We start from the raw sequence: 18,430 nt of genomic DNA, 5'->3' as shown, positions 1-18,430 counted from the left end.
ATTATTTTGATGTGGAACAGTATGGAAATTACACCATTGGTATTTTGTTTTGGTGTTACGGGAAGCCCTGTCACAGACCTAGACAACATGCTAAACAATGTATCTGTATGGAGTTATCACTTACACACACACCCAGACACACACACACCCTAAGAATTCTATAAATATATTTTGAAGGCAGCATAATTGTTACTAATAGGTTCATTAACAGAATTTGATAGCAGACACTGTGAGCAGAACAACTCAGAGGGAGTTGTTAAGTGAAATTTTGGACAATATGATATGTGGAATAATTTTTAGCTCAACTAGGGCTTGATCTCACAGAAGAAGTTTCATTGCTGAGTCCTAACTTCACTGGTAGAAGATTTTAGACTTCTGTTCATGATATGATTACTGTGCCTGAAATGCCTATTATTTTGCATGAAATGAAGCCTGTAGTTTGCTTTTTGGTCATGGAATATGAGAGAGCCAGTGATTCTTAGCACACTAGACTTGGTTCAACACAAAGTTTTGAATGACATACAACCATAGCATCTTTTATTCTGAAGTAAGTTATATGTAGAGATTGAAAGAAAATGTGCAGGAGACGTTGGCCTGGACTTTCATTTGTTTGGAGGCTCCTAATCTAGTGAAAAAAAACATAATAAAATGTGCAAATTTATTTTTTTCTGTGGGATATTTTTAAAAAATTTGCACTGAATTTTTTTTCACAGGATCCTTGCTGGCTTTGGGTTTGACTTAATACATTTATGTAGATCTTGTTTTGTATAGCTTACTGTCTTCTTCAGTTACCAGTCAAAGAGCATATTTAAAAAAATACTCTGAATTAATCTCTGATGAATATAGTGGAATTGATACAACAAATACTGCTGGATTTCCCTTAGCAGTCCCAGTTGCTCTTCCCAGTGCTAGCTCAGCCTTGTTGCAACATTTTTCCCAGGAGTGAGAGGGATGTGACCAAGGTTCTGCCTCCACCTGCTGCCTGATGAAGAACACAGCTGTATTGTGAGAGGTGACTGAAAGGTCTGCCAACCCCAATGGAAATAGAAACATTTTTACAATTATTTCTTCCTTTTGTCCTTTATCTGCTCTATAGCTGAATTGTAAAAATAATCTTTTAAAAAATTTATTTAAGATCTGAAATATTGTTAGGTAGATTCCTAAGAAAATGAGGCTTATACTGTTTTTAGCACTATTGCAGAGGGAATCTGCACGGCAACTAAGTCTCAGCAGAGAATCCAGTGTGCCACCATTTCACTCCTGTACCATTTGTTGTGGTGTCTAACAAGGCACCATCCCTCAAAATATCATCTTTCTCCCAGACTCTCTGGTCTTTAAAAGGATTTGAACTTGTGCTGGAAGTTTAGTATACTTTCATCTAAAGTTATGTTTTTTGGATGCAAGAATTCAGTAATTCTGATTACAGTGTTACATGTTTATATCCCTGTTTTTCAGTTGTTACACTTTTCTAGTATCTCCCCTAGCCGCTCCTTAATGCTCTCTGTGCTTCCCTCTGAAACAGAAGTGAGTAGGTCCTGATCCTGAGAACTTCTCCTGTAACCAGGGAAGCCCTGTTCTCCGGAGAGCTGCAGCAGCTGTTCTTGTTTTACTTAAAGCCTCACAGGTGGCTAAAATACAAGATGCTTACGAGGAAGTCTGATCTTTCAAAATCTAGCCCAGATTTGGGCTTTACAGATTTGGAGGGTGATATTGTTTTGGGCATAGAGCAAGAGTTTTTGCTGTCTATTTGAACTGAAGCTTGGCTGGTACCAGTGAATACTTAGTACTAGTTATTAGGTTTGTTCTGTTGTAACACCTTTGTGAGTATTATTCTAAGAATGAGCAAACTGGCTCGTAAATTAGGGATGTTCAGGCAGTGATTGAATGACAGAGTCAAAGGGGTTCTTACAGCTTTCCCCAACAATATTCTTAGTTACCTAGATCTCTGCAGTTTCTTAACTAAAATGTGACAAGCTAAGGTTTTAGCATTGCTGTGAAGATAATGCTTATGCATTTTTTCTGTCTGAAATAACTGGAGAAGACCCTGGGCTGTCCACTTGCTAGAGAAGTTCAATTTCTTTGACTTCTGGTGCAATGTTCTGATACAGGATCAGCTTACCAAAATAAGCTCAACTTGTAAATAGGATTTTGAATGTTGATTGGAACTGTACAAAGTGCTATGATGTAGTTATCTTTGCTTCCTGAAATAATAACCCGTATTGGAAGTGCGGCTGTATTTGTGCTTTTGTTCCTCTTTCAATGCAGCATTCAAACATTTGCTTAACTTTAAATATCTACATATAACTGTTATCCTCAATGACAATGCTTATTTGTGTTGAGGCCTGGTAAGGCAACAAACAATACCAAGAAGAAAAACTGACATTGAGCTGGTAAACATCCCATTTTGTCAGCCTCTTAGCATTGTCCCTATTATTTCTGGTACAGAATCTATGTAGCTGCTGTGTTCCACCAAAGAGCAGTACTGAAAGGTGTTGAAGTAAGAGAGAAATCTCTAAGATCTTTTTTTTCTGATTGCTCATATTAGACCCTTCAGTGTTTATAAAGATTGCATGCAAATAGCTGAGCTAGAACTTGAATAGCTTGTTTCTGATGAAGCCAGTCAAGTTGCATCAATTTTAACCAGATAAAAACCGCTACTTTTTCACTTTTCAAAATTGTTGTTAGAATGGGGCTAGCCATTTCCTTTCTTGTTATTACAGCATGGAGACTCTTACTAAGCAAATTAATAATAGTACTGTGAGTGTTTCCATTATGAACTGTTATCTTAAAGCTTTATAACTTAGCTGCTAGATTTCCCTGCCAGTGGAATTCTGGCACATACCATGTTTGTTCTGGAACTAACTTACTTAAATTAATTTACTAAAATAATTGCACAGCCATTGTGAAGTAATGAATGTAGCAAACAATTTCATTAGTACTTGGTGCCTTGTAGTGCTTTCTTAAACAAAAACAGCAAAGTTCTAAAAAGAGGAGCACTGGCGAAGTACTGAGTGCTTTTTTGGCAATTATGTGGGTTTTCTAGATACATTAAAATTTTCAATTTTGAACAAGCTGCTCTATATATTTAGTGAATTCTGTTAGTTAAATGCTCTGTTGTTTTGGTGAGTTTACTAATTGCACATGTGATTCAAAAACTTTAGAGCCCTTGCATTTTGTAGAATGTATCTTTTAGGCTAAACTGAATGAAACTCTTGAAATGAGAAATATTTGCAAGAAACATTTGGGGAAAAAAGTTACTGAGTTTACTACCAAAAATCAAATTTCATCCATGGGTGGTTTTTCATGTTGGATAATGGTTTGCCCAAAGATCTGTTTGTGAATGCATTTGCAGAATCTCAAATCTAAGTTAACAGTAAAAAAAAAAAATAAACAAAAAGCATGCATCCTATACTGTTTCCATTGCCCATGATCCCTCTCTACCTATTCTAATGTAACACTGTACTTTCTGCTGTGGTATTTTCTTTGTCATGCTCTGAGCAAAGGATGGATTTATGTTTATTTCTGACTTCATGGTGTAATGTTCTACTGACCTATGCAGGAATCTTAGTATGATGTGAGGAGAAGTTGTATATGAAGTTATAGTAATAATCATAAGCACTTCTATTCACTCTCCAGTGTAACATGTTAAGATCTTACAATATTAACTGAAACACATCTGGATTTCTGGCAAGAACGTTGTCAGATAATTTTGTTGAAGGAAGAAAGACACTATGGAGAGTTAGATTAGCTGATAATGACTACTTCTCTGGCTGTGACCTACGTGCTGCTTTTGGATAGAAGCACTTTCTCATTATTCTAATAGATGAAGTAGGTTCTCTGCAAATGTAGCCTGCATGTGATTTTTCTTTCTCTCATGAAGAAGTGCACTAACAGACACTTCTTGAAAATAAAATCTATGGTGTCACACCAAAAAAAAGTAAATGATACAAAGTAATTAAGCGTGTTGAAAGACAGCACCAGACACCAGGTGTTTGAAAATATGCCCTCATGCAGTGAAGTGTCTGCGACATTATTTATTTAAAACTAGATGATTGGGACATATTTTTTCAGTGAGCACATCTCATTTTCAGTAGTGCTCTGCTATGCATAACCCTGGAGCCCCTGTTTGTTTATAGGAGTAGGATTTTTTTCTCGGAGTATGATGCCCCAGGGCAAATAAAAATGAGGGCTGTGTGAAAACCACTAATGTATGGTCCTTCCCTAATTCAGGCTTCAGGTCCCAATCTCTTGTTCAGCATTATTATATAACACATGACAGTTCCTCTCATCTTGCTGCTCGATTCTTTTTGTATCTGTGTAGCTTCATTCTAATGGAATTCAGACCCCGAAGTATAATATATAAATCCTTATGCATTATTTAAAAGAAACAGGCCTATACTTTCTGGAATTTCTAATGCGGATATCAAGAGATTCCTACAAATAGGAATAGACTCCTGCAACTTAAAAATGAGCCAGTATGTCCAGCCCTCTTAAATATAGGGCAAAAGAGTCAGCAAAACTTTTGGCTTCTGCCATATGTCACATAACTTGAAGAATTTAATTTCTAACTTGATCATATTCAAACATAAAAAGTTCTCCTGTATTTTTACAGGTTTCTGAGATTATAGATAACACAAATGCATTATTGTGATTGTCACTGTTGTCTTTCGACTGTTAGGGTAAATAGGAGAAAGAGAGTGTAGCAAATGGTTAATGAATGTAGCAAAGAGCGTTAATTTTTTTTTCCAAGCCACTGTGCTCAGTCATTCTCTGTAGATTTCCTTTTGTTTTATAGATGCATCCCAATTGTACATACAATACCAGCAGCGGTTTAGCAGAAGGAGCTGAGCTACAGATGAATTTTGCATAACTGCAAGTGAGATGCATTGCAGTCTCTTCTCCTTCTGCTTTTATGGCCACTCAGTGACTATCTTGTAAAACTGGAGGCACGAGAGAAGTAGACCAAGAAAGATAGATGTATCTTTGGGTGGTTTGTGTATGTCTGTAGAGGGTAGTTCTAAGCAGTATAAGGAATGAACTATGGGATTGGGCAGATGTGAGCTGCTTGGCTAATAGCAGCACAGTCCTGGTTTCTTTTATCAGCTACTACAGAAATAATACTTTCAAAGACTGTCTTCCCCTTCACTTCAGTCCTCTGGATCTGGGGAGTTCAAAGCCAGCTATTCCCTTATCCTTGAAGTGAAGAAAAGAAAGAAGTTTAGATGTCAGCCTTACTATTTTTTTTCCATCCTCTTCCTTCTGTAAAATACCTTATTCTCTAATATGTCTTTGACAAACAGTTGTACTGTTTATCTGCAACAGGCTTAGACCACATATGAGTGCCAAAGGACAGACACTGTGAGGTGACTGCCTTTCCCATGTTTCCTAGTGAGAACAGATTTATATACTATTCATCCTTGCATTCCTAGTCAGTCCAAACCAAGGAACTTCTTGTTTCATCTTGCTCTGGAGTTTATTTTTTCTACGGCATGGCTGTAAGGTTGGTACTTGGGCACTGCATTCTTCAAGCTAATACTGTTAACTGTCTCTTTTTTTTTTTTTAAAGAGATTGAGATTTTCTTACCATGCCTTATAACAATATTCGCTATATAGATCAGTCCTTCTTCAACGTTGCTGCTTGATAGCTAAACATGAGGAGAGTCAAATACATCTTCATTAGCACAACCAAATTCTGAAGGAATATAAGTTTATGAAATTTATGAAGTTTTTAAGGAAAACTTTTGTCAAAGTTGCCATGAACCAAAACACCCACTCACAGTCAGCTTAAATACAAAGCAAAGATAATTGACAGTTGTTTTAAATCTACTGAGTTAAGTAACATCCAACCTTTATTCAGCCCCATACTATTCTGTAGAGTATAAAAGAATGGCTCATAAATTGGGTCCCATGGCCCCTGTTATATAGAAGTAGCTCTAAAAATAATTGCGGTTTTGTTCACTGGTCAGTGCTGCTGCCATGGAATTGCTGCAGTAGCTTTGATTACTTGGAATAATATTTTTGGATATTTTAATAGCATCACTCATATTAATATATCATTTCACTTTAAAAATAGCCGACCAAATCTCCAGCTGGTGTAAATCAGCACAGTTCTTAGTCAATGGCACTAAGAGAGTTTTTATCTGCAGAGCACTTGGCAGGGTAACTACTGAAATATGAAAACGCATTATGTGCAAGGTGGAATCCTTTTTTTCTTTTCCCTTCCTTAATTTCAATGTAGAAATTGGACAAATATTGTAGGTACAGTTGGACAAAAATTTTCTTCAGGAAGTCTGCAAGTCCTTATGGAATACATCTAAGCTCTGATAATCAGGAATTCATTTCATGATTAACAAGTCAGCAAAAATAAAGGTATATGTATACTATGGATGCCATTTTAAATGAAGTCGCAGAAGAGTGAAGTCACCTCATGTTTTATGTGGTGGTCTGAGGAGTAAAGTAGTTTGCATTCAAATAATGTAAAGCCAGGGATTCAAGCATTTGCTGAACATGATTGTTTTTTCTCCCTTCTTCATCCTTCCCTCCAAATTTTGGTGTGTTTTTGTTTGGGTTGTTATCCAGCTATGCAGTTTCTATCTATTCTGCTTTGAGACTGAATTTATTGCTCTTTAGTTGCTCAAGCATCGTTATTGTTCATCTCCTCACCCACAGCCCCTAGCTACCCTGTTGTGGCCTCAATTTGGAGGTATTAATCTATAGCACATGTGAAAAGATAAAAACAAACCTGCTTTGTAACCAACTGGTGCTGCTCAGCAGCAGCACCTTGCTGTAGGCTGACAGAGTTATCCATGGATTTGGTAGTGGGAAACCAGCTGATAGCCAGCAGAGCTTTCCAGTCTCAGGAAGGTGACTTGGGAGGTCAAATCAGATAATGTGAGGAAACTATTGAGAAAGTTTACCTGTGTCTGATGATCATTTGAGGATTAAGAGAGGAGAAGCAGGAATGTGGAAAGAGGCAATCTTATGAGGAAGGGCCTTCAGCAGCATTTTATATGGGTGAAGACAGAAATCATTAAAAAAAAAAAAAATAAATAAAGTAAGTCTTGGTTCCCAGAATGAGCTGGAAAGCCTGCCTTAAACTGCTTGGTGGAAAGCAAGGAGTTAATTTTCATTGTATGTAATATTTGAAACCAGGAAGTCATTAACGCAGTTCATCACAAGTTCTGCATTGGTTGTTTAATTAACTGCCGGGATTTGACTCCGATGAGTTGAACTGCTTTAACAGAAGCTAGTTTTATTTATTATTTTTAAGAAAAGGACAGGTTTACTGAAGAAAGAAAAGGGCTACCCCAGAACTGGTAACTGATTCATTTCTGTTCCCCAAAAAAAAATCCTTCCAGAAGACTTGATCTGTACAGCAATCTTGTGTCTTTATTTTGTCACTAAGTTTATATAACAGGGCTATGCTACACTCATAAAGATGTAAACTCTTGGCATTCTTCCAGGTATCAATATTGAAATATTAGTGATCAAGCATTTACTGCATGCTATTCTTCAAATGCAGAGTCTCTACAGGATCTTGTTAAATTCATGAAATTCATTTGTTTGCATTATCCTGCTAACTGGTTCTTTTGTATTGCCAAGGTGATGAACAGATTTGACATTTAGCTGATTACTTCACCAAAATTAAACAGAAAACAGGGCAGCCATCCAAAGTTCCTTTCAGTGTGAAAGCTAATTATAAAAATGCTTTGAGCAGCAATTTCTTTTTGGATGTTAAAGTGCTTTTATTAGATTGTTCCCCTGTCATTTTAAAATATATTACTGGATACTTAAAAATGGGGTAGCCTGCTGGAGCAGAATTATTTTATTTTCTGTGTTTAAGATGGGAGCTAAAAGAGTATAGAGCAAATTTTAAGTTGAATTTGTTTGTATTTTAAAGGATTCTGGATAGAAAGGAAGAAAATAAACTGGTACTGGTTATTATGGCATTCAAAAATATGAATTTTACCTTTATGATGAACAGAAATATGTATCTACTATTTATAATTCACTGACTCTCCATTTCCAAAACTAACTACTTGGCAAATAAAAAAATAAAATACATCATTTAAAAGTTAGGAATAGGCCTTGTATTGTTACTAGCTTGCATTTTATAGTGCAAGTTTACACAATCTGGACACAACACAATCTGGTAATGGAAAAGTCTAACTATGTGCAAATACTTGCCTTTCATAGGCCATTACTTGTTCTGAAATAGCATGAAACACTACTCTGAAGTCATTCTGTCGAGGTCATTGGATAAGAGTTGACCAAGTGAATTTACAGCAGTAACTTCAGAGCTGAAGAATGGTGTATCCTCTCACTAGATCTTTGAACATGTTTCTCTTGAAATATTTTTCTAATTCTTTGGAGAATATTCAAGTTGCTATGCTGACGGTTGTTATTAGCATCCTTTGGTTCCCAGACAAGGTGTGATCTAGCAAGGTTTCAAGGTGACAAACTGGAGATCTTTGCACATGATAGTGTCTAGCACACATTGGCTACTAAATCATCTTGTGAGGACACACATTAATTCTTGACATTGAGATCTATTAATATACCTTGAAGCCAAATGATTTATGTGAACCTGCTGTTTCAAGCTGTAGAATTCTGCCATTACTAGGAGGAAATATTTTGCTTTAGGTAGATTAGTGTTGAAAGCTAGTCAAAAAAGTTTTTAATGTTGAAAATTTATTCTTTCTCTTCTTGTCAGTGCTTGAGCTTCTATAGTAAATCCCATTTGTAATCTGCAAGGAAAACAGAGATATAATTCCTTTTGTATTTCTTTGCATTATTAGGATTCCAGTGGTTTATCCTACTGCCTATTGAAATATGAATCCCAGTGAGTGATCTTCCTGAGGATGATTTTTGCTGTCATCAGTCTGTGAGCTTTTCTTGCAAAATACAGTAACTACCAGTGCTTATCAAACAATTTAATTCATGCCCATTGCAGGATAGCTAATTAAGATAACTCAGCATTCTGTGTTAATAAATAACAAAAATGTGAATAAGAGAATTGCTAAATAAACCTTTTGGAGAAAATTGATAGCACTTAAGCATGCATCTTCTAAGGGAGCTTTAAATAGACAGAATGTAGTTTAAACAGGCTTGAGAAAGACTCTAGATAGGTTTATAAGACAAATATGGGTTGGCTTCTTACTTGACTATTGAAATGTATTTCAGTGGTAAGCCTTCGTAATCCTGTATGGTGTCCAACAACCATATAGGGTAATTGATCTGACTTTATTTCAGGACTTCAAATTAAAAAAAAAAAACATGAAAAAGGATCAGGTTTTTATAGCAGCTGCTAGGTGCAGTTTGTAAAAGCTCTTTATTGTTTGTAAAATGGTGAGTCAAAATCTGTCCCCACAGTTACATTAGCTTCATACGTTTGAAGATGTTAGTGAATTTATGTGGATTTGACATGAACAGATTGTTAATTTATTACCTATATTTTCATGCTATACCTGTCCCTTCTAAGCACATCTGCCTGTCTTCTTGACAATGTGATGAATTGCTCAGGAATATGTAAACAGTGGGAGAAACACAATTCTATTAACTTGAAAGTTGATAGATTTATGTCGCTGTCCACAGAGGACCCTCATTTGCCGGTTTCGGTTATTAACAGATGGCACTTTTCTGCAGTTTAAGTTATCACTTTGGCTAAACCTTGTTGCAGCCTTTCATTGTGTCATTGAGTATACTACAGTCCAGAGTAAGGTGTGTACATATGTGGTGTGCCTGCCTAAGTTGTGTAAGGAATGACCTTACACATAAAAAGCATAGACCTATGTTAATTTATTTTTTTGTTCATTTTTCAATGAGCAAGTGATATGTAGACATAACCCTAATTTGAGTGGGCGTGCATTTGTGCTGACTCATCAGGAGCAGTTTGGCCAGGATCTCTCCTTGATGATACTACTTGATCTTGTGTTGGCTTTGTGACAAGTTTATAGTGGAAAAAAAATCTCTGCCTGTGAGGATGTTAGCACACACAGAGACTTGAGTTTAGCCATGGGAGATGACTAGACAAGAGTTTGAACGAGGCTGCAACATAGAAGTGTTAGCATTTGGTTATCAGAGCTTGCTTACATGGGAATGCTCTACTTGTGACTTCTGTCAGAGAAGACTTTTGTTATTTCTTGACTAAAATCAATTCGGCAGAAGCATTAAGGGAGAAGAATATGCGAGGAATTTTGCTGATCAACGACCTTTTATGTTGAACTCATTTTTATTTACTAAATTGAAGCTCTTAGATTTACCCCAGTTTTGAAGATAAACTACTCAGTTTTGCCGTAGCCAAGCAGAGGGAGCAGTGAACCTTACTTTGGTTGCCAAAACATTTCCTGGAGCTTAACCTATACCTGTTGGTTTTCCATAGGTTGATGGAATACTGTGCTTGGCTGACATTCTTACTGATAGTACCCATTCTGAAGCCACTCATGCAGAAGCAGCAGCAGTAATTGCACAGATCACATCTCCACATCTCACGTTCACTCAACATCTCAGCAGCTTTCTGGAAAATATGGAGGAAATTGTAACAGCACTTGTCAGTAAGTTCTTTGTGGGATTTCTGAGCCTTTTTATTAGGCTGATAGGCTGGGGCAGGACTTTCATTAGCAGTATTCCTTAAAGAACATTTGCTGTATCTGTACCAGATAAAAGAACTCAATTATTTAAGACACTGAATCGAGGTATTCTGCAATTACATATTTTTTCTTCTAGTCCAAATTTGAACAGTTTATGCACATTTGTCAAAATAATGTCTGTGTGAAATTCTAACCTCAGAGCCAGAGAAATGACTGAACAAAATACCTTCCTGTCCCTGAAGAAAAGTATAGCATGATCTATGGGCATGGATGTAAGGAAAAAAGTCTGGCTTTCTTGCATGATCTATGGGCATGGATGTAAGGAAAAAAGTCTGGCTTTCTTGCCTAGACCTCTGACTCATGATGAAATAAGGCAAAGGTAACAGCAAGCTTTTCCTTAACCTGGCCCAGTGAGAATATTTAAGAAAAAATAAAATGATATTTCTCATAACTTGCTACGGAGATGAATGTCTTATTTCTAGCACTGTACTCTACCCCTTTTGAACAGAAGCTTTCAGAAAAGTATTCTTTCTGAACAGGAGTTTCCCAGAGCTTCATGTCGAAAGTAGTTTGGATCATCTTGTTTGATTTCTTATATGCAATAGATCAGTACATTTTACCTGGATATGTCTCTACTGAGCCCAGTGCCTACAGTTAAACTAGAGCAGTTGAATTTTCATGCATGTTTGTGTTCTTGTAAATAGAACAAGAAAGAGTGTGCTACTGCCAGTGTCTGAGGATTCTGCAGTGACTGCAGAATTAATTATCTGAGATGTGCTTAGGCAGTCTTAGATATGCCCAACATAGCTAGTGCTGCAGTCAAGGAGACACTTCTATTTCCAATGGCCAGAGTGTCCAGCAGTAAATATTTATGGTCCTGTCCTGAATCCAGTGGGTGGAATTACAACCCTTTCTGAGATTGATTCTGGTGCAGGTAAACTGCTAGAGGCATTTGACCTGACCTGTTTTGGCTGTTATGTTCTGGTCATTACAGCATACCACAGTCTGCTTCAAGGGACAAACTGAGCAGTTCCTCCAGGGAAGATCAGCATATGGAGCATTTTCCCAACTGTCACTATCCGAGTTTCGCATCAATTTTAGTAACATATACTCTGCCCAGCAAATGTGCACATTAAAAATAGAATGTGTATAACTTTGAGAAAACCCTTTTAGTAATGACACACTGATTTCCCTATAATATTTATAACTCAGTAATTGAATTACTGTAATATGTTTCATTTTTAAAACAGACTGAAATCCAACTCTTAGGTGATTCAGATATTCATTAAAATACATGTGTGCAAGGAATTAAAAGGTAGCTGTGTCTTTAGCACTTTTTACAGAACCTGGAAAATGTCTGGACAGTCTTTGACTTTAGAGAAATAGATTGAGCCATGCGACATATATATGTCTTACTCTAAAGAGCAGGATACATAGCAGAATTACTATTTCATGGATCAGTTACTGTTAGCCATCTGCCTCCTGTATCTCATTTTATTTTGATGTGTAAAGTTTTATGTTGAGTAACATTCAGTGGCATATTTGCCGTAAAATGGTATATTGAGACTGTCATCTCATTAATTAGATGAATACTTAGAAGAATTTGGTGTTCTAGGTTCAAAATTACTGTCTTCCCTGCTTGTGGTATGAACTTCAGAAACACAAATTAAGGTGTCTAATGTTAATAATGCTTATAAAGCCTCCTAAAATGTCAAGTATTATATAACTACCGAGAATTAAAGTGATTTTCTTAGATAACTAAGATTAATAATCCAAGTTGCAGGTGGATAAATATTGCTCTGAAACACATAACCATGATTTTTGCAGAGAAGGAATGACTATTTTACTCAACTTACTTTCTACATTTCTAGAACTGTGCCAGGAAGCCTCATCTGGTGAAGTTTTCCTGCTAGCTTCAGCAGCACTTGCCAATATTACTTTTTTTGATACCATGGCTTGTGAAATGTTGCTCCAGTTAAATGCAATGAAGATTCTTTTAGCAGCATGTTCAGACAAACAGATAGTGGATACTCCATATTCCCGAGATCAGGTGAGCAGTTTCCCAGCAAGATGCTATGTCTAAGCACAGTTTTGTCAGCCAGTTGATATCACTGTCAAAGTACTTGGGTTTCAGTTCTGTGTCTCTTATGACATAATCAAACCTAATTTGTTTTCATGCCTTCTGTTCTTAGCTCTTTCCAATATGTGGCTCTATTTATTAGCATTCCTTTTTATTCTGAGCATGAGGAAATATGGTAGCCTTGAACAACAAAAAAAAGTAGCCAAGTCCCATATTTCCAAAATACTAGGAATTTATGTTTTCACTGGGAGGATGATCAAACACTGGTGCAGGGATCCAGAGTGGCTATGGATTCTTCATCTTTGGAGATACTCAAAACTCAACAGACAAGGCTCCAAGTCAAACAAAATAAATGTATATGTGTTTGGAGACAGTGCCTAAATATACGATTGTCAGTTCAGGGGTGAATCAGCTCCAAAAGCTGAACAAGGATCTGATCTTCAGCCTGTTGAAATCAGTGGGCTTTGGATCATGTCCTAAGTGACAGCTGGTTTGCAAGTTCTACTGGTAAATATCGCTGATGTAGTTTCCTGTTTCCCTTTTATTCTCTCCAGCTTTTTCAGTAAAGAGCTGCAGAAAATCTAAGGTATGTGTTAATGCACAGATGAAGTTGGAGAGAATTCTTCATTTCTGTCAGGCTCTGTCATGCAGTGGGGTTTTGCAGGGAAGCACTGCTTATGTGGCTTCTCTGGCTAGTCAGTGATATACTCAGCAGAGTAACATGCCTCTCTGAGGCTCAAGGGTTTCAGTAACTACAACACTTACTAACAGATGGAGTTTGCCAATTAGCTCTGTAAATCTGGTTTGATTTATAAGAGATAGAGACTATAACTAAAAAGCCCATTATTCAGTCCTGACAAGCCTATTCCCTTCCCACTTCCGAATTAGCCCAGGGGTGTTTTACAGTAGGCTGGGGATGTGTACTATCTTAGAAAACTCTGTGAACCCTTCAGCAGGAGTCAAGCCATGGAAATCAAGGCACAAGAGACCTCAGAAACTGATTATTAGAGGCTTGAGGGGTTACTAGAGTTGTGTTAGGCTGTATTAAGAGCATGCAGTGAGTTACCAGCTCAGAAATGCTGATGAAAAGATGACACAAACCATAATCACTCTTTGAGTGCTACCAAGAACCTCACCTATGGTGTTTGCCATGGCTGTATATTATTATTTTATATGTACAGTTCTTCATGTTTTCCTTCTATTCCTCTTACACTCTCTCATAATTTCGATTTCTAGATGTTTACGCCCCGGACCTAGTTCTGCTGCCTTTGAAATCAGTTTTGTGTTTGCATTTTGCTCTGTGATGAGAATAGCACTGCCTTCATTTGAGGAAGGCAGTTGTTTAAAGAAATATATATCACTTATTAGGCAATAGACTACATCCCCATCTGTTGCAACTTTGCAGCTTGCAGGACATCTCATTAGCTAGAGTAACAGGAAACTTCTAAATGGTATCCTTCCAAGAAGCATGGCATTTTAATCCCCAGCACTCTTTATATCCTTTCCTTGGATGAAGAGCTAGATCTGAATGGAGTGATGGTTTCCGTCGTGTGCAGAAGGGAAGCAGTAAGTTTCTGAGTTTAGTCCTTGTTATTTTTGCAACAGGGTAGGGGGAATGACTGCAAAACCTTACCTGTCTGTTGTTCTGTTGCTGAGCACCTGTACTTAATAGCTGAGTGCTTCTCATCTTGCCTTTAAGAGCTGTTAGGGTTGCTAGTGAAGCAGTTTGGGGAATGTGACAGTCTTTTTAATGTTCATAACTCCCGGAGTGAGGCTTGCTGCTGCAGTTCATTTATACTGCTGTGTGAATATTCAGTATTTGCTAACAGAACTTCATTAGTGTGGCACAACTCACAAGTTTAGGGCTAGTTCACACTTCCTTTATGGAAAACTTGGGTGAGTGGGATAAAGTAGAGGAAATCCTGGTAATACTCTCATTGGAAAACTCTCATGTCAGTTCTGCGTGGTGGAATGGGAGCTGATCTCCTCCTACCTCATGCTTGCTACAATCCCTTTCCCTGAGACCATGCTAATCTCGGGAGAGTAATGACATGGGTGTCTAGGGATGACCAAGGTCATGTACACAGTTACTATTTGCTGCTGAATTGGATTTTTCTCCACAGCAAGCCCTTTCTGTATATAGCTCTTAAGTCTTCCTTTGAAGCCCTAAATAAGTGTGTGTATGAGTAGACTGTTTCACACAAGGGGATTTGTTTCAGTGTTATATTAGGGGCGGAGGAGGAAGTTTTTTCCAGGTATGGCAGCTGTATGGAATATTCTGCTTTTTAATTTGCTGTGTGTATAGTTGTTGTGCTGAGGAAAACCTAGACTGAGCTAGAGAGAAAAACAACACTCCAATATTACATCTTTCAGGGGTATTCTGAATTACTATTTTGGCTTTTGATATATATAACTTAATTGCTTTTATGTGCATTATAGAGTTAGTAACTTTTCCCATTTATATATATTATTATGCCCCAGCCTGTGGATATTCCCCTAAGGACAAGTTCATTAGAGTTAAGTAGGTTTGGAAATCTTTTGATTCAAGTTTTTATTTTGCAGTATGCAGCCACCATAAAGTATGTTTTTATTGACTAATGTCCATTTTAAACGATCAAATAATCCTGGCCAATAAAATAGGTGAATTAGAAACAAGCTGTACTAAATGTTGGAATACTTAAATAAAGAACAAAGTAAGAATGCCAGTCATATCAAGTGCCACAAAACATAGTTTAATTATGATAAAATGTTGTGAAAAAGCCCCTCAAACTTAAACTCCCTGTTTTTCAATAAAAAGCTTTAAGTGACACAATTATCCTGCAGAAATATACCCACTGTTTCTAAAAACATCACTACTTTGGCATTACTGTTGAATAAAGGAAAAAAAATGTAATTTGCTAAAATAGCCTGAAACACATCACCCCTAAGCCAAAAAAGGAGAAAGATAGCTGAAATAGAAGAAAGGAACAATGAGATTTGTTTTCAACTGTGTCATTTTACCTCATCTTAAACAGGTTACACTATGCTCACCTGTATGACTTTTCTAAGGAAACTAGAACTGATTAGTTGTCAGCCTTCATGATGGTATAAATGGATAACATTCTGCTCAGGAGGTGGATGTTGGATGCATTATTTGCTGCCTGGAGAAAATGTTTTCCCTCTGAAGTAGCTTTGATAGTGTGTCTTTTTACTTCTGAAAAGCTTTTGAGTGAAAATGATGATAAACTCTTCTGTCTTCACAATTTAAAAAAACAATTTCCTTCCTCCTTCAGTTTTCATACAGTATTAGATTAGGCCAAGTAAGAAACCAGGAGTTGAGTGCTGGTCTTAATGATAAACAAGATAATCATCTATTTATGTGTTCTGTCTATGACCAGCAATATTACATTAGGATCATTTAGCTTTTTAACAAAAACTTTGTATAGAAGTTGTAAGGGAAAGCTGTAATTTCCAGAATGCTTAGCATCTAGTTTTAGGTCAAAATGGGTATGAATGTGCCATTCATTCTTTTTGTTACAGCAGATACTTTTTTCTGGATGGCAGGTTTTTCACCTTAAAGGAACATCAGAATACTCATGTCAGAGAGCGATTGATACCCTGCTGAGTTTAGATAATGTGTACAGTCAGATGTCTCAATGGAAATCAAGCACTGTCAGAAGAAGGGCTTAACCAAAACCTTTATCATTCAGGGACTCCTTTACCTAGATTATACCTAGAAAAACATGAAATATATGTGTTCATGTGCAACATGTTTATGAGTAATGAAATGTTTCCTCCTGCATTCCCACTTGTCTTGTCTGCTCAGTATTCTCTGCAAGTATTCTCACCTTACCTGTGAAGTTGTGGAGGTACATTCTAACAGCTTCAGGTCTGCTGAAGGCAGACAAAGAATTAACATGAGGTGAACACATCAGTTCTGAAGTAGTTATTCCTGCTTCTAGGTTCAAAATCAGTGAATTATGTTCCCAAAAGTTTGAGATGGAGGTGGACTTTGAAAATGTAAAGAAAGAATGGAAATGGCTCCTCTTTTTTGTCTGCTAAATACTTTCCTGGTTTTTGGTGTTTGGGAGATGTGCAGACTTTGAAGCTAAGACCTACTGTCTCAGTTAAGATTTGAAGCCATTAATATTGCTCTTCCTCTAGGTTTCACATCCTTTTCTTTGTTCCTCCATTTGTTCAAGATATTTATGTCTTCATGTCTTCCTTCCCACTTATTTCTATCACATCGGAAATTGTACGGTCAAAAAGAGAGCAGACACAGATGTTACTTTAGGATCAAGAAGTCTTGAGATTTAAATGTTGCCTGGCTCGAGTGAAAGACAGAGAGCAAAATTTTTTAAAGAGACAGAGTATTAACAGCTTCTTTAGATTTCTCTTTGAAAACTCCAGCCTGAATTACAGGAAGTATCAGTAGTGCTTCTCAAGCTGAATTTCTTGAATACTGGGCAATTTATTCCTCTTTGCTAAGTATGCTTTGTTTCTACTTGTGATCATGAAGGCTGTGGAATTCCTAACTCCATTTTGTTAAAGTGCTGTCCAGCTTTTCCCCTATGGAAGCCGGTATGGGCTGAGGATATTTAAGGATATATCAAGAATATGGGGTTTGCAGTAGAATTCAAGCAATTTGGTCCATGTTAGATGCCCTTCCTCTTTACATCTGACAAGAAGTATGAGACAAAATCACTGCTGGTCAGATGGACGGAAGGGAGTCTTTGGAGGGTCATCGCTCTTGCCTTTGTAACTCTCTTCCTGGAGCCAAACAAGAATGGGTGAGAGCTTCCCTTTCCAGTTGGATCAGGAGAGAAATACCCCTTCCACTGTGGCACCACCACAGATAACCACAGGATCAGTAAGGTTGGAAGGGACCTCTGGAGGTCATCTAGTCCAACTTCCCAAAGATTTCCTGCTGCTGGTTCTACTGGGGACTTGAACGCAGGACCTTCAGCATGTAAAGCAGATGTGAAGACCACTACACTATCCCTCTACTCCATCAACTGGTCTTTCCCAGAAAAGAAATACATTTGATACCCCGGGACAGAAGGTTGGTGATTCTGGCTGTGTTGAGTATCAGTAGATCTAAGTTTCCTGTCTAATTTTTTAAGATTACTTTGAAGATGATCTGCAAAGTGGTGGGGCGACCCTTTAAGCAATATTTAATAATCCCAATGGTTCAACAGCATGCTTTCACGTCCTCTCTGCAGTTCTACATGCTTTTGTATATTTGCATACTGAGGATAATAGTGTAATAGCAACACACAGTCTTTACATATGAGTGTAGTCAATGTTACGGGTTGTTGCATGTCAGAGGTCCAACACTAAATCTCTCAAACATTAAATCATATTGATTGAGTCAGAATGCATGTTTAGTTAAAATTCTACACTTTGGATTAGATATGATGCAGTATAAGGCAAAGTTCTCCAACATGCAAAGCAAGAGACTCAGTTGGAAGAATAAAATTTCAGGTTGGTTGAAGAGCTCTTTCCTAGTTCTGTGTGGCTAGGATTTCATTCCTGGGATCAATTCCTAATATTGCTGCTGTCCTGATTTTGAAGTAATAATTTAACTTCCCCACATTTCAGTTTAATCATCTGTAAAGTTGGGTAGACAGTGCATTTACTCAGTGTAAAGCCTCTCTGGAGGAAACAGGCTATGTCAGCATGATTCATTGCAGTTTTTATTTTCTACTCTGCCTGCCAGATTCACAGTACAATCAGGCTATGCTGAAGCAGGGGTATCTGTTTAATGCAAAAACTAGAAACA

General features: G+C 37.3%; 1 protein-coding gene across 3 annotated transcripts in view; it reads left to right on the top strand.

The window, feature by feature from the left end:
• INSC (INSC spindle orientation adaptor protein) overlaps positions 1 to 18,430 on the top strand; it is a 143,877-nt gene that overhangs the window by 107,241 nt on the left and 18,206 nt on the right. For all 3 annotated transcript variants that reach the window (XM_085317163.1, XM_085317161.1, XM_085317160.1), the window contains exons 8-9: positions 10,382 to 10,553; positions 12,461 to 12,639. In XM_085317163.1, the coding sequence (XP_085173289.1) occupies positions 10,382 to 10,553; positions 12,461 to 12,639 (351 nt within the window). The remainder of the gene's footprint in view (positions 1 to 10,381; positions 10,554 to 12,460; positions 12,640 to 18,430) is intronic.

The sequence above is a fragment of the Rhea americana genome, unplaced genomic scaffold (assembly GCF_003343005.1).
Source record: "Rhea americana isolate MKP2758 unplaced genomic scaffold, rheAme1 scaffold_49, whole genome shotgun sequence".
Taxonomy (NCBI): domain Eukaryota; kingdom Metazoa; phylum Chordata; class Aves; order Rheiformes; family Rheidae; genus Rhea; species Rhea americana.
This window is presented reverse-complemented; position numbering and strand designations above follow the sequence as displayed.